This window comes from Hirsutella rhossiliensis (assembly GCF_020360975.1).
Source record: "Hirsutella rhossiliensis strain HR02 chromosome Unknown scaffold00004, whole genome shotgun sequence".
Classification (NCBI taxonomy): Eukaryota; Fungi; Ascomycota; class Sordariomycetes; order Hypocreales; family Ophiocordycipitaceae; genus Hirsutella; species Hirsutella rhossiliensis.
In genome coordinates, this window is record NW_025408670.1 from 1,942,316 (window position 1) to 1,959,120 (window position 16,805).

Consider the following 16,805-nt stretch of genomic DNA (forward strand, 5'->3'; position numbering starts at 1 on the left):
CTAGCTATATAAGCGGGCCTAGTACTATAGGAAGCGCTTTATATAGGACTTTATATCTATAAATAGTATTAGCTTTAATACTATAAACTTACTAAATTAGTCCTTAATTACCTATATATAGCGGTTACTACTTTTTATAAGTAGGAGGTCTATTATAAAGTCTATCTATATATATATATAGAACTAGTTAGGTACTAAAAGCTACTTAAGTAGCCCTTTAAGCTACGCTCTTTAAATCTTAGTATAGCTATAGATATTATAGTTATAAAGGAAGTAGCGAACGTAGTACTATAAGAGGGGCTAGTAGAAATCCCTCGTAAGGCCTACTACTATACCCTACTTACTTAGGTAGCCTACGATACTAAAGTTATAGACGAGCTAGATTAGCTTCCCTTAGAGCTTATTTTATTTATCTAGCTTTAGCGGTCTATCCTTCTCCTTAGCTTTTATAGTATACGGCGCGCCTAGCACCTATAGTCTCCCCCGCTAATATAGGTGCCCCTATAAGTCGATATAATAGTCGGCTATTTATACCTTTAGCTTTAGCTTTAAATTAAGGCATCGAGCGCCGGACTTAATAGCGCGGCGCACGCTCTCGTAGGTATAGTCTAGAGATAATATCCTATCCTATAAGCGCTAAAGGACCTTATCTTAGAATACCTATACTATACGCACCCTTAGGCCGGTCTATCCTTCCTTACTAAGCCGAGGCGAAGGTATAAGGGAAGGCTTATCTATTAGCGCCGCGCCTTCCTTTACTAAGGAAGCTCTTATATAAGTCTATAGCGCTTCTTATAGGATAAGCTATAGATCCCGGGCCTCGATATCCGCTCCTATTAGCCGGTCTTAATCCTTCTAGGAAAGCGTATCTAGGACTACGGAGTCCCGCTTTAGCCGGTACTATCGCACGGAGGATGAGCAAGTGGGCATAAAGATCAGGGACTGGAAGACTCTTGATTCTGCTATCTAAGGTGGGAAAGAGGCGAGATCTTTATAGACTGCCTGAATATGAGAATGGAAGGGAATGGTAGTGAATGGAAGCATCTGATCGGATCATCTGGAAGCCACTGATGCGTTGATGATGCCTCCTAGAAGTTTCTGTGGGGAAATGTGGAAACGGACTGTGCGAATAGGGGGTCAGACTGTTGGAGGCTGATATCCTATGTGTGACATACCCCCCCAGGTTGTGCTGGCTAGTGGGCAGTGCAAACTGAAGAAAGAAACTAGATCCCTAGCAACGTAGAGTCTGATACCAAGGAACCATTGTAATTCCGTTGGTCTGTCATCGCGTACTTCCTCTTGAGGGCTGCAACCATCTCATCAGCTGCGTCCTCGTTTTCCTTGCGATAGAGGAAAACAATATCGTCAACGAAGAAGAAAACAGTGAGCCAGTCGTTCTGGAAGATGCAGGGTTCGTCGGGACACTGTGTAAGACCAAGCTCTCTGAATGCAGCAGTGAGTTCCTTCTGCCAAAGAAGAGGGGACCGTCGGAGGCCATAGAGGGCTCGCATGAGGCGAAGAGCCCATCCCTGTCTGTAGTATCCGTCTGGGAAGGCTACATAGACCTCCTCCTCGTCTTCTAAGAGGGCGTTTGTGAAGGCATTAACTGCGTCGAGCTGTCGGGTCTCAAGGTCGAATTTGGCGGTGATGGCCATGAGAATCCGGAAAGAACGTCCTGCAAGGGTTGCTGCATAGGTGTCCTTGTCACCTAGCTGTTGAAGATCTCCTCGAACACAAAGACGGGCTTTGAACTTTGTAAGAAAGCCATGCTTGTCGAACTTATACTTAAAGACCCAGGTAAGTGGCAAAAGCTTGCCCGTGACCTGGTCTCTGGGGACCGCTCTGAAGGTTCCTCTCTGTTGAGTGCTTTCCACTCGGCGTGGGCTCCTTCTCTGAACTGAGGACCAAATCTGTGGGTGCGAAGTTCCTTATACGTCGTAGGTTCGGGAGGAAGGTGTCGTCTGTGAAGTTTTTCTCTGCCGAGAAAGAAAGAGCTGTGGAATTGACCCTTAGTGTTGGTCGAAAAGCACTGAGCTTGCGAGGCTTTGGAGTGCGGGCTGAGCGCCGTGGCTGAGAGTCACTCGGACCGGGGTCCGGTGTCGGATATGGGTGCTGAATGTCATGAAACTCATCCTGATCATCCGAGTCCTCATGATCAGATGGTTCGGGTTGTACCACAATCGTGGTGGCGTCTCCTTGGTCTGAGGTTGAGGGAGATTGCTCAACGGGGTCAGGTTCAGGTTCATCGATTTGAGTGGGGATTTCCTCGTAATCCGACTCGTCCTCGATGTGGGCTGGAAGCTGTACTTCCACGCGCTGTGGGATAGGTTCTGGTGGCTGATCATTTCCGTCATAGAAGATGCTTTCATTGAAGGTCACATCTCGGACCCTTCGGACTTCTGATGTGGACGGAATCCAGATCCTGAAAATGTTCGTGGAATCATATCCAACGAGATAACCGATTTCTGTGTGAGGGTCGGTCTTTAGGTCCTTCTTCTGTCTGTTCTGAAGGGCCTGGGGTGTCAAGGGATAGGCTCTGCAGCCGTATGCCTTGAGAAACGTGATGTCAGGCTGGTCTTGCTGGTAGCCTATGTCTCTGTTGTTGTCTCGCAGCCACTGATGAAGCAGCTGGAAAGGCGTTCGAAGCTGTGGTTCTGCATGGGCGATCTGTTGTGCAAAAACACTGCTGCTTTCAAGTCTCTGGCCAAAGATCAGATGGTAAATTGGCATCAATTCCCATTGTTCTGGCCTGGGCAGATATTACCCCCCCAGATCGCTCTGCAGAGCCGTTTTGAGCGGGAGTGTAAGGGGCAGAAGGTTCATCTTGAATCCCTTTTCCTCGATCCAGCTCTCATACGCACTCTGAAGAGAACGATCGTTATCACGGTGGATAATGCAAATATTGAGATTCCATTGGCGTTGAATCATTGCCTCATGGTTTCTCAAAGCAGTCATAACGGACCCTTGTGTCGCGTCATTCAGAAGGTAGATGAAGATCATGCTTGTAAATTCATCTTTGATAAGAAGAACAGCTTCCTTGCCGTTGAATGAGGTGTTCATACTGAAGATATCAACGTAGATTCTCCAGAATGGTCTGGGGGCTCGGTTTTGAGGGGTTCGGCGAGAGACGACCTTCTTTCCCTTCCCAAGGGAACACGCGGTGCAATCGATGGTAACTGGGCCTTTGATCTTCGAACCCGTCGTGTTCTCAACAAGACGCTCTAGGGCTTGAGCGTTCAAGTGGCCTAGGCGCTTATGCCAAAGCGTAGCATCTGCTGTTTTCACTGCGCGAGGTGCAGATGAAGATGTGAAGTTGGAGGCGTGAGAGTCCTCCTTAATCGGGTTGAACTCGATGACCGGTTGACGAAAGCGGCGTTTCGTATGAAATATAATCTGATCGTCTTTAGAGACGCGTCCAGATAGTGGATTCCAGTTGTATCCCTTCGCAAGAAAGCGGTCGAGGATGCGATGTTGGTGTGGAATTTTGGCACGAAGGCAACTTCGTTGAGCTGAAAAAGTCCTCCTTCTTCAAGCTTCATACGGACTGTGCCGTAGCCAAGGATCTGAAGTTGACTATCGCCTGCAAAGAGCTCTTTTGGCTCTGCAAGGGCGGTGTAGTCAAGAAAACGGGATCGGTTGTTGCAAATGTGTGTGTCTGATCCGGAATCAAGGATAAAGGAGTCATACAGCGGGTAGACTGCCTTTCCCGTCGAGAAACTGGTTGATGGAGGTGTTGAGGAGGCGGTGTGTTGTCAGGAGCTGGTAGAAGACCGGCAAACGCTGTGCCTTTAACGGAGGAGTCGGACGATTTCTCCATTTCCTTCTTCTTGAAGTCTTGTGCTTTCTCCGTCATCTTCTTTGCCCATGGATTGAGTCGAGGATTTCCTTGATCTTCTTCTCAACCTTCTGATCAGGAGTCCAGCCATCAGGCCGAGCTGATTTGATGAGATAGAAGCAATCTACGAAGCGGTGATATTCTCCGCAGACACACATAGGAACACCATCAGCGTTCTTGCTTGAAGACCACTTAGGCTTGTCCTCTTTCCTCTCCGATTTCTCTCCTTGCCTTGGAAGGCAGCTCCGAATGATCCTTTGCTGTTGTTGGCGGCCTTGATTCGGTGAGCTCGTTCAAAGATCTCACTGATCTTAATGCCGTCCGGGAAGTCGGTCTTCCACTCAGGCTTGCCGAATACGGCCTCGTCTTCCATTTTGTTGACCCAATAGTCTGTGAATGGGGCGTTGATGGACGAAACAGCCTGTAGGAAATCTTGGGTAGGGCGAAGGTCCTGGACATCAGGAAGCCCTAATTGCTTTGCCTCAGTGAGGACTTTCTGCCATTGGGTGACCCAAGCTTCGATCTTGGTCCTGTTTGGCGACTGAAGGGTGGAACGATAACGCTGAACAACTTCCTCTCGAGTGCCCAGTCGGTTGGGGCCACACGAGCCTGAAGCAAGGCAAGTTGCTTTGCAACGTCGTGTTCCTCGGCAATGGTGCTGTAGTAGTTGCCGATGGTCTTGACGATGTGTTGTTGAAGGCTGGCGAGTGCCTTCACTTGATCCCTATACCCTTGAAGCTTCGAGCGGTATTGGGTGTGGAGGAATTCGAGACGGCGAAATTCCTCCGAGGTCAGATCCACGAGATCAGATGCTTCGTGGTTGATTTGTCGGAATGTTGGTTCAACTGGCTGCTGAAGAACCGGCTTACCCTCCTTGACGGCAGGGTCCAGAAAGTCCCAAAGACTGTGGGACGTGGCGAATTTCTTGATGATAGAAATCCATTGTTTCCAGTCGCAAGGGCCGTTGAGCACGGTGCCCTTGGAAGAGCCATCAAGATCTAGAGCTGAGCTCATTGTGGAAGCTATTCTGCGCAGCGGAGTGAACAAGAATAAGATACCCAGTCAGTGGCAGACCGGGCTCATAACTATCGCACGGAGGATGAGCAAGTGGGCATAAAGATCAGGGACTGGAAGACTCTTGATTCTGCTATCTAAGGTGGGAAAGAGGCGAGATCTTTATAGACTGCCTGAATATGAGAATGGAAGGGAATGGTAGTGAATGGAAGCATCTGATCGGATCATCTGGAAGCCACTGATGCGTTGATGATGCCTCCTAGAAGTTTCTGTGGGGAAATGTGGAAACGGACTGTGCGAATAGGGGGTCAGACTGTTGGAGGCTGATATCCTATGTGTGACAGGTACTTAATCGAGAAGTTAAAGCGTAAGAAATACTCCGCTTAGCGGGCTTACTATTCTAAGAGGTACTAGCGGGTTATAAAGTACTTAAGATTCCTATAGTCCGTAAGAACTTTAAAGCTCTTATAGCTCTAGAGCTCCGCTTACTATTACTTAAGGTAGCTAATAATCGCTAGTATCTCCTTATTATAAATAGCGTAATTCCGCTCTACTAAGGTTAGCTTATAAGAGTAGAACGCTATTAGTTACTTCCGCCTATCTACCTTTTAAGAGAGCGTTCCTTTAAGTACCTAGCCGCTATAGTCCGCTTCGACTAACGTAGACCGGTTAAAGTCTTACTAGAGTAATACTAAGGCCTATAAGAATAGGTCCTTAAGCGTATAGAACGCTCCTTCTTATATAGGCCCTTAATAAAAGGCGGTCTATTTCCCGGTAATCTTATTTAAGGGACTTATAATATAAGAGAAGCCCTTAATAAATATCTTATAATAGTTTATAAACTTAAGGAAGCTCTATATACTTATTTATATAGTTAGGGCCGCTTAGTCTTAGATCGCTTAGATCTTTATAGGATCCGCCTATATACCTATGCCTACGTAGATAGTAAAGCCTAGGTACTTAACCCTCTTAACCTTAAATTTATACTTATTTAGGTTAAGGTAGAGCCTATAAAGTTAAAGGCGTTCTAAGACCCTCTATACTTTTTATATATAGTCCTTATAAGAGCTATTTATATAGATAAGGATATTATCTATATATATAAAAGCGAACTTATTAAGGAAGTCTTATAATATATTATTAATATAATACTAGAAGGTAGCGGGCGCTCTTAAGAAGCTAAAGGGCGTTATAAGCTACTTAAATAAGCTATAGCGTATATAGAATACTATCTTTTACTTATTACCCTTTAAGATCTATACCTTATAGAACGCTTATTTTATATTTAGTATTATAAACTACTTTGCCTTTAAAAGGTTATAGAGTATATCTAAGATTAAGGGTAAGGGGTAGCGGTCTAGCCTTATAATTATATTTAGAGCCCTATAGTTATAATAAAACTATATCCTACCCCTTAGTTTATATATAAATAAGACTAGCGCTCTTACTTTAGAGCTACTTACTTAAATAAAACCTTTATCTAAGAGGTCCCTTAGCGTCTTCTTTAGTATTAGTAGCTCCGCGTATAATATACTATATAGTAGTTTAAATAGTATAGGTAGTTCCTACCCCTTTTTATCGGTACGGAGTATAATCTTATAGTCTACCCCTAGCTTATATAGGTTAAGCTTATCTACTTCCTAGGACTTAAATAGTAGTAGGAGGTCGTAAAAGCGCTCTAGTATCTACTACTATAGCTTAGAAGGCGACTTTAGCTTCTTTATCTAGAGGGCCTTATTAATATCCGCTAGGCTAACTACGTAGACCGCTATATTAGCCGCTACCTAGCCTTGCCCCCGCTTTACTTATTATATAGTTCTTATAAAGATAAAGGTAAGGACTTCTTATACTAAGTATAAAGCTCGTACGCTTAGTCCTACGCTTATAAAACCGTTATTATAATAGACCTACTATTATATAGGCTAAAACTATAGCTTCCTTTAATATAGAACCGAGTATAACTCTATATATAATAACTAAGGTTTCCCGAGGATTAAGGGAAATTCTAGTTAAGGGATTATATAGGCTATAATAAGCTTATAGTAACCGTTAACCTTTATAGCTAGCTATATAATACCCTTAATTACTATACCCTCTATTACGCCTAAGGCGCCCTTTACTCGCCTTAGGGCGATCTTTTCTACTAGTACTTATATCTCTTATATAAGCGCCTCGTTAACTATAGCGTAGTACTAGCAGCCCTTATTTATAAGGGTAGTAATAGGCTAGGAGTTATTAATTATAACCTATATTAAAGTAGGCTCCTCTTTTATATAAGTAGATAATTCCTCCTTCTCCTTTATTAGTACTAGTAATTAAGGCTTTAGAGCCTATCTTTACTTTAAAGCTACTCTTTTTCTTTTAAGCTTAAGGGGGCGGAGTCCTCCTTGTCGTTTAAGGTAAAGAGCGGTTCCGTCTTTACTACTTAAACCGCTATAGGCCGCTTAGCTAAAAGGAAGGGGTATTTTAATATAAAGTATATAAATACTCCGTAATATAGGTAGCGGCCGTTAGCCTTTCTCTTCTTAATTTCCTCGCTCGTTACCTACTTCGCCCGCTACTTAGAGTATAGGGCGGTATAGGGGGTAGTCGACGGCGTCTTCTTACCGCGTCTAGCCTAGTCCGTATAGGTAGCTAATATTAAGGTATCCCTATCTATATCGATAGCCGGTTATTTATCTTATAGAGGGGCGGTAATCCTATCGCCGCTATACGGCGTACGCTTATAGAGCTTTTAAAAACGCGGCGTCTATTCGTAGCCCTAAGCTACCTTTATTAACTAGCTTATATACTCGCCGTAGTTAGTAAGTATAATTATAGGGATAAGTAGCTCCTATAGGGCTAGCGTAATCGAATTCTATAGCTATATAAGCTTCGCGCTATCTTCTTATACTATAGTCCCCGCTACTTATAAGAGCGTCTCTTCGAAATTAAGAAGGAATTCGCTAAAGGTTTATCCGTCTCTTTACTTAAGGGTCTATAGCCTATCTTACGCTTTCTCCCGCTTCTATACGTTACCGAACGTATATATAAGGTATTAGAAGAAGTCTTATAGGTCGCGTCTACCCCTAGGGCCGCCCTTATCTTAGAATCCGGAGATCTACTATATTTAAGGCTCCGGTAGTATATAGAGGAGCGAATACTATGCTATATCGCGATAGCTATTTAGGCCCTATTTCTCGTTAGTTATAAACTTTATTTATAGCTAGCTAAGGAAGAAGTAGAAAGACTCTAGCTTACTATCTTAAGTCGGCTAAAGGAGCGGCTTCCGCGTTAGTAGTATCGCCGCTATAACCGGCGTTACGGAGGCCGTAGGGGTTAGAGCTAGTCTCGTAGACGGCTCCCTTAGTATAGCGAGAACCTCGTCCTTCTCGCTAGCCGTCGCGCTTTTAATCGCTTCTAAGATAGCTACGATACTTCTTATCTATCTAAGGAGGGGCGGAGTACTTCCTTAAAGGGGAGGCGCCCTCTTTAAAGAGATATCTATTAGATCTATTAGTTAATAGCTTATACTATTATAGAGTAAGTAGAGGTATAGGCGTAGGTGCCGTTTATAGGATAATATTAATAAGCTATATAGAGCTCTTCTATACGCGGCTAGCCCGCCCTTATACTTATAGGATCCGGCCCTCTATATATAACTATATAGCTTAGGCTATAGCCTAAGCCTATTACCTATAATAGTTAAAGACTCTTATAATTAGTAGGGAATCGTACCTACTCCGCTTATATATTTTAGACCTCTCGCTACTTTAACTAAAGAGGAAAAATCCCTCTTCCTATAAGCTTTAGTCTTATAATAAGGAGAATATAATATATATAGCGTAGTACCTCTAGCTATCTCTACTACCTAACTAATTATACTATAATATATATTCCCTTATAGTTAGGTTTAATAATAGCGACTTTAGTAATAAGTAATCTTAATAATACATTTATAAGCTTTATTAGCGTTCCCTTATATATAATAGTAGCTACTATATAAATAGGATATATACCTATAGTAACTAAAAAGGCAGCTAAGATATAAAAGGCCGCTAATATAATATAACTATAGTAAAAGGGAGTACCTATATAGCTTTATATAAGAGGGAGCAAAGCCTTATATATTAAAGTACCGTCCCTTATATTATAGTACTAAGAGCTACTACTATATACTAATATAAAGGGGGCAGGATATTAATATAAGCTTACTAAAGCTAGCTATATACTATTTTATATACTTTTACTTCTTAACTATAAGTACTAAAGTCTAACTCTTAGGGCGCGGCCCTTATTAATAATATAGTCTATTTAAGAAGCTCGCTTAAGAGGGTATTATATATTATTTATAAAAAAAAATCCCTAACTAAGCGTATATAATTTATATAAGAGTTCCGTCTTATTAAGCGTAGTATTAAGTATTATTTAAAGTCGCGCCTCTTTTAAAGCTAGGTAGGGGTATAATATAAGGGCTTTTACCCTATCTAAGCCTAGACTAAGGTCTAGGCTAAGTCTATATATAAGCGGCCTCCGCGCTTATATAGGCTAAGCCTATACTTCTCTTCCTTTTCCTACTTATAGATTATTAACCTTCTTTTAATAGACTATACTTAATCCTACGCTTTATTATAACTATAGCTACTAAGCTACTAACGGTCTACCGCGTTAAGTATATAATACGGTTTAATAGATAAATAGTTAGTACGACTATCTAATAAATATAGGATCGAGGGGATTATAGAGATCTAAGTAATCTAAGATTAATAGGATTACTACGCTCTATATAATCTAACGTTAGGGATTATAGCTAGGACTATAATCTAAGGATAGTCTTTATAGGTATATATAGCTACTTACTTTTACTCCTTTAAATAAATAGCTCTCTAGCTTTTAATATAGATCTTTATTACGATTCTATCTTTAATTTTAATTACCTAGTTATAGTCTATAGTCTATAACCTCTAACTTATTACTAATATAATATACTTATTATTACTTAGACTACGCCCTATTATATCTACTAATATAAACCCCTCGATAGGTTTATCCCTTAGAAATAATACTAGTTATTATACGTTAAAAGCTCTTATTTAATATAATACTATATTACTCTAAGTAATATCGTAACTATTAATATACCTATATAGTAAGCTAGATTAACTAACTCTAGAGCTACTATATCGCTTTAGGATATAATACGCGAGATTATTACCCTTTAATATAAGGTATAGTTACTTAAGAATAGAGGAGGTAATAGATAAGTTAAGGACCTTAAAGAAGTAGTTAAACTAAAATAGCTAGGACTATTCGATAGTACTTATAGTACGCTTTAAGACTTTCTTACTTAACTTAAAGCCTACTATTAGTTTTACCCTACTAAACTCTTAGACCTAGTTAAAAAGGTACTTTACGTAGGAAATTATTTATTTAGAATAGTACTCGCTTAGTTTAGACCTATTATAAGGGATTTTCTTAATAACTAACTAGCGTAATAAGATAATAAGATAGATAAAGTCTTTACTAGTTTCTAAGGATTCAAAGAAGCTATTATAAAAGTATTTAAAATAACTAATAAGGAATAAGAAGCTAAATAAAAACTTTAAGAACTCTAATAAAAGATCTTAGTATTAGATTATACTATAAAGTTCTATTAAGTTACCTTAAAGCTTAATTAAGACGACGAACCTCTTATATTATAATTCTATAATAAGCTTAAAGAAGAAGTTAAGGACGAACTTATAAGGAACGGTATTCCTACTATAAATAAAGTAGCTATAATATACTCTCCTAATTATATAAGCTAATAAGTAGTATATTAATTATAGATAAAATCTTATCCTATAGAGTAAGAATCGCTCGTTATTTTATATATTATTATATATTAAACGGGTTACCGGTTATCGTATAATCGGGAATCGAAGGAATAGAGCTAGCTTAGAATACTAGCTAAGACCTCTTAAGAACACCGGCACGACCAACCTCCTTTAAACACGAATATTAGTAGAACTAAGACACTTCTAGATTTACTTAAGGTATCACGGAATTCCCTAGTCTTAGGGCTATACGGCAGCCTAAATCTAGTCCTAAAAGGTTCTTCCGTTTAGCTATAATTGTCTATATAAGATAGTATGTCCGCTAGTAAATAGATTAAGAATTATTAACTTTAATACCTCTTCTATATACTAATATACTACTAATAAATTCCGTTGAAAACCCTACCTTATACTCCTTCTTCCCCTCTATTATATAGTCTTACGTAATTCCTTAATTTCCTAAAATTCCGCTTTTACTTATATACCTTAAGAGGTTATAAGCCCGGCTTACTCCTTTTAAGCCGGGAAATTAACTACTTATACCTTTGAAATTCCTCGTCGAAATATTCAATTAAAATTCCTTTCGAAATTCCCCCTAACTTCTTTTACCTTCCTACGCTCTTAAACTCCCGTCTAGACTTCTCGATCCCTATAAACGAAATAATACCGAATTTATATAAAATAGGTAGATAGAAAGAATATAAATTTACTAGACTTAAGGGAAATTTAAATTATACCTTATAGACTATAAGGATAGAAGCTATCCTTATAAAAGAAAAGCTTATTGCTGCTCTAGAGCAAGTAAATTATATATAGACTACGGAGGCTTTATCTATAATATTCCTTTAAGTTAAAGATAGTCCCTTAATATAAATTCGGCATCTAAAAAATGCTAAAGAAGCATAGGATAAGCTTAAAAAGCTATATAATCCGTCGAACTTTTCGTCGAATTATCTACTTATTAAGCAGCTCTTTAATCTTAGTCCCTTAGACTTTAATTTAGAGAAATACCTTTATAAGGTAAAGGAAATCTATAAGGATTTAAAATCCCGTAATATAGAAATTCTAGAAGTTATTCTTATAGCATGGATTCTTAATTGCCTTAATAAGGAATTTAGAAGCTATATTATAAATATTATATAGAGCCTTAGGTATAATTCTACGGCGTTTACCCTCGAAACCCTTATAGCTAGTCTTTTAGACGAAGCTAGAAGAATAAAGGATATAGATAAATCTTCGGAGAAAGCCTTCTTAATATAAAGGAAGCCTTAGAAATCCTATAGAAATTCTACGGATACTCCTTATTATAAGGAATATAAAAAACTAGGGCATTTTATAGCAAATTACTATAAATTATACCTAAATAAGGCTCCTACTTATTAGGTATTAAATAAAGGAAAAAAGGACGATAGGACTTAAATTTCTAAGAAGAGACAATCTTCTTCTTCTTTTAAGAAGAAATCCCCTTCTAGTAGTATTTCTACTACTAATAAAAGAAGGAAGGCTCGAATTACTAAGCTAGAGTCCGATTCGGAAGATAGTAATAAGGTCTTAAATATAGCTTCGTAAGAAGAAAATATAGACCTAGATATCGACCTTATAGACCTCTCTAGGGCTGACCCTATATATACGTCTAAGGATTTAGAGGTAATTTTAACCTCTATAATTACCCTTATAGTAGAAGCTAATAAAGACTCTCTTTAGGACCTTTAAAAGCCTCGATTCCTAGAATAAAGGAATTAGTCTTAAAGGTAAGAGAAGGAGGATTTCTAGTTATAAGAATAAAAGGATCTTTAATTTTATATATAATACCGGAGCTACTAAGTATATAGTATCTAATAAGAATTTCCTTATTAACTATAAAGAAATTAAGTCTAAAGTTTACTAGGAAAAGCTTCCTTTATATTAGTAAAAGGAAAGGGGACTTAGTATTTAAGTTCCTATATAGTAGAAAAGGTATATCCTTGAGACTACTTTTATATACCTAAATTAAGGGTAAATATACTATCCTAATCTTATTTTAATAATACCTATGCCTTAATAGGAGGAAATAAAGTCCTTTTATTAGATAATAAGGCTAAGGTCCTTATTAAAGGATTTCTTAGAAATAAATTATATTATATTCCTATAGAACCTTTATTAGAAAGCTAATTAATCCTTATTATATCTTTAAAAGCAAAGGATATAGATTTTTATACTAAGCACTTACGCTTAGGGCATATAAATAGTAGGGCTATTTTAGAAATATTAAAAAGATATAATAAGGATATAAAAATACCTTTAGAAGAGGAAAATAAAATAAGGTAATATAAAATATATATTAGAGCTAAAGTAACGAATAAGGTTAATAAATAACCTTTATATAAGTCTTATTCTTATTTAGAAAAAATAGTATTAGATATTTAGGGGCTAATTAAAGTGCCTACTTATAATAAATATTACTATTATATTTCTTTCCTAGACGTAGGAACCTAATATCTAGAAATATACTTTCTTTAAAAAAAGGGAGAAGCTTTAGATAGGTTCCTAGAATTTAAAAATAGGGTAGAAAATAACCCTAAAAATACTAGGATTAGAGAAGCATTTTCTAATAATGCTAAAGAATTTATATATAAAATAAAGCTTTATTACGAAAAAGAAGTAATTACCTTTAATTCTAGTCCTCCTAGGACGCCGGAATCTAACGGTAGAATAGAAAGAATAAATCGTACTATATTAGAAAAAGTACGAGCTCTTTTATTTACTACTAGGCTTCCTATATATCTATAGGGAGAAGCTGTTTTAATAGCTACCTATTTATATAATAGATTACTATATTCTACGATAGGATTTAAAAGTCCTATAGAAAAGAGGGATAATATAATACTACCCTTTAAGACCTTAAATAAAATTAAGACCTTCGGAAGCCTTATATATTATAAGAATAAAGACCTTAAAGATAAGCTAGATAATAGAGCTTTTAAGGGAATAATAGTAGGCTATTTAGAAAATGCATATAAAATCTAGGATTTTTCTAAGAGAAAGATTACTATCTCTAGAGATATTACTATACTAGAAAATAAATTTATAAAAAATCTAGAAATCTCTAGTAGTAATAATACCTTTAATTTTAATTTTATTCCGAATAAAGATAAGCTAGAAAGCTATATCCTTATAGAGGAAGCTATTAAAGAACCTAGAGATAAAAGTCCCTCGCCCTCTATAAAAGAAGAGTCTTTAAATAACGATCTTATTCCTACTACTAGTAAAATAGTAGTAGAATTACCTAAGAAGCTAGAAGGGTTCGATTATAACTATATCGAATACCCTAACGTTAATTTATTTCTAAACTACGATTTTACGGAGTTAATTCTAGCTAGTATAGAAAATTAGGATCTAAAAATTCTAAAGACCTATAAATAGGCAATAAATAGCCCTAAAATAGCATTTTAGAAAGATACTATAATTAAGGAGATTATCTAGCTAATTAAATATAAAACTTAGGAATTTTCCTACCTCCCTAAAGATAGGGAGGCTATAGGAGGCCGCTAGGTCTATACTATTAAGAAGGATAGTTAAAATAATATAATAAAATATAAAGCCCGTTTTATAATATAGGGATTTAAGTAGATCTATAGCTTAGATTTCCTAGATACTTTCTCGACTATAGCTAGACCTAAATCTATTAGAATTCTACTTATTTTAGCTATTATCTACGAATTTAAAGCTTTATAAATAGATATAATAAATACCTTCGTATATACCGGTATAGATAGCGAAGTATATATCGATCTTCCTATAGGCTATAAAGAATACGCTCTTAAAGAATATTATTTAAAATATAGATTAGCTTATAGAGCTAAAGGAATTAAATTAACTAAATTCCTAGACCTATATAAAACCGGTTAAATTAAAGCAAAGCTAAAGAAAGCATTATATAGCCTAAAATAAAGTCCTAAGCTCTAGTATAATTATTTAAAAATTATACTAAATAAACTTAGATTTCTTCCTTTTTTAATAGATAAAGGAGTATTTATAAATAAGGACTATAGTATAGCCTTAGCAATTTACGTCGACGACGTTCTTATAGTAGGGCCCTTTAAATCTATAATAAAAGAAAGATTATTTAAAGAATTATCTAAATTCTTAGATTTTACTATCTTAAGAGATATATCTTAAGGTATATAAGTAAAAGCGGAATTTTAGGAAATCAAGGAATTACGTAAGACTACGTAATAGAGGGGAAGAAGGAGTATAAGGTAGGATTTTCAACGGAATTTATTAGTAGTATATTAGTATATAGAAGAGGTGTTAAAGTTAATAATCCTCTATCTATCTACTAGCGGATATACTATCTTATATAGATAATTATAGCTAAACGGAAGAACCTTTCGGGACTAGATTTAGGCTGCCGTATAGCCCTAAGACTAGGGAATTCCGTGATATCTCGAGTAAATCTAGAAGTGTCTTAGTTCTACTAATATTCGTGTTTAGAGGAGGTTGGTCGTGCTAGTGTTCTTAAGAGGTCTTAGCTAGCATTCTAAGCTAGCTCTGTTCCTTCGATTCCCGATTATACGATAACCGGCAACCCGTTTAATGCATAATAACATGCAAAATAACGAGCGATTCTTGCTCTATAGGATAAGATTTTATCTATAATTAATATACTACTTATTAGCTTATATAATCGGGAGAGTATATTATAGCTACTTTATTTATAATAGGAACACCGTTCCTTATAGCCTCCCTTAAAGAGTAGATTTATATACTCTTACTAATTTATTTATAGTAGTATATATATAGGTAAAACCTAATATAGGAAAACCATTCTTATACCTTAATAGGATATATAAAAACCTATTCTTTCTTAGGAAAAAAATCCTTAGGTATATACTAATAGAAAAACCTATAGTAGGAAAAATCTATAGTTATAATAATTATTTATAGGATAACCTTATATAAGGTAAAACCTATTATTGCTAGGAAAATCTTAATAGATAAAAACCTAGTAAATATTTCTCTAGGAAACCTAAAAAGGAAAAACCTAGTAAGGGAAAGATATAAAAAGCATAAGAAATATCTAAAAACCCCTTTTAATTACTTAGGAACTTATATTAAGGATAGACCGTCTCTAAATTTATAGAGTAATCTAGGTCTTAATTCCTTCGTAAAAATATTAGCTATATTATCTTCTAATTTAATATGAAAAACTCTAATTTCCCCTTCTCTTATACTAGTTCTAGTATAGTAATAGGCTAATCTTATATACTTAGACCTTTTATAAAATTCCGGATTTTCTGCTAATTTAATAGTAGTAGTAATATCCGTTAAAATAAGAGGTATAGTATTAGGAATCTTAATAGATATATCCTTAGTAATATTTTTAAAAAGCATATTTAAATAAATAGCTTCTTTATTTACCTCCTTAAGGCTAATATACTCTACTTCGTAGGTAGAAAGGGCAACGGCTTTCTACTTAAAGCAAGCCTAGCTTATTATATTATTATATATATAAAAATAGTAACCGGAAAAGGATTTTCCGTCCGTTAAATCCGACGCCTAGCTAGAGTCGGTAAAACCCTTTATATATAAATAGGTAAAAGGGATATTATAATTATATTTAATCTTTAAGCTAGGGAATTTATTTAAATATTTCTAAATTATATTTAAAGCCTTAAAATATATCTAGTTAGGCTTAGCCGCGAATCTAGCGTAGGAAATTATAGAATATAAGATATCTAGCCTAGTAAATAAGGCTAAGTATAATAGAGATCCTATTTCTTTCTAAAATTATAATATATCTTCCTTAGAAGGTAATTCCTTTGCTAAGCTTAAAGCCTACTATAGCGGGTAAATTTAAAGTTCCTAAACCTTCTTTATTAATTTCCTTTAATTTATTTAAGGTATAATTTTCTTAGGATATATATAGCTCTTTATTTTCTCGGTTTATTATAATATTTAGACCTAAGAAGTCTTTTATATCTCCTAAGATAGTAAAATCTAGGAATTTAGATAATTCTTTAAATAATCTTTCTTCTATTATAGATTTAGAGGGCCCTACTATAAGAAAGTCGCCGACGTAAATTGCTAAGGCTATACTATAGTCCTTATTTATAAATACTCCTTTATCTATTAAAAGAGGAAGAAATCTAAGATTATTTAGTATAATTTTTAAATAATTA

General features: G+C 36.3%; 2 protein-coding genes across 2 annotated transcripts; both read right to left on the reverse strand.

Annotated features, from left to right (window-relative positions):
- Positions 1–1,223: 1,223 nt before the first annotated feature.
- On the reverse strand, positions 1,224–2,730 carry HRG_04392 (Integrase, catalytic core; the record flags this gene model as incomplete). Its single annotated transcript, XM_044862863.1, has 3 exons — positions 1,224–1,466; positions 1,560–1,708; positions 2,088–2,730. 3 exons carry the CDS (start codon positions 2,728–2,730, stop codon positions 1,224–1,226), a joined length of 1,035 nt encoding a protein of 344 aa, XP_044721477.1.
- Positions 2,731–4,303: 1,573 nt separating this feature from the next.
- Positions 4,304–4,849, reverse strand: HRG_04393 (uncharacterized protein; the record flags this gene model as incomplete). Its single annotated transcript, XM_044862864.1, has 1 exon — positions 4,304–4,849. One exon carries the CDS (start codon positions 4,847–4,849, stop codon positions 4,304–4,306), a length of 546 nt encoding a protein of 181 aa, XP_044721478.1.
- Between the last annotated feature and the right edge of the window lie 11,956 nt (positions 4,850–16,805).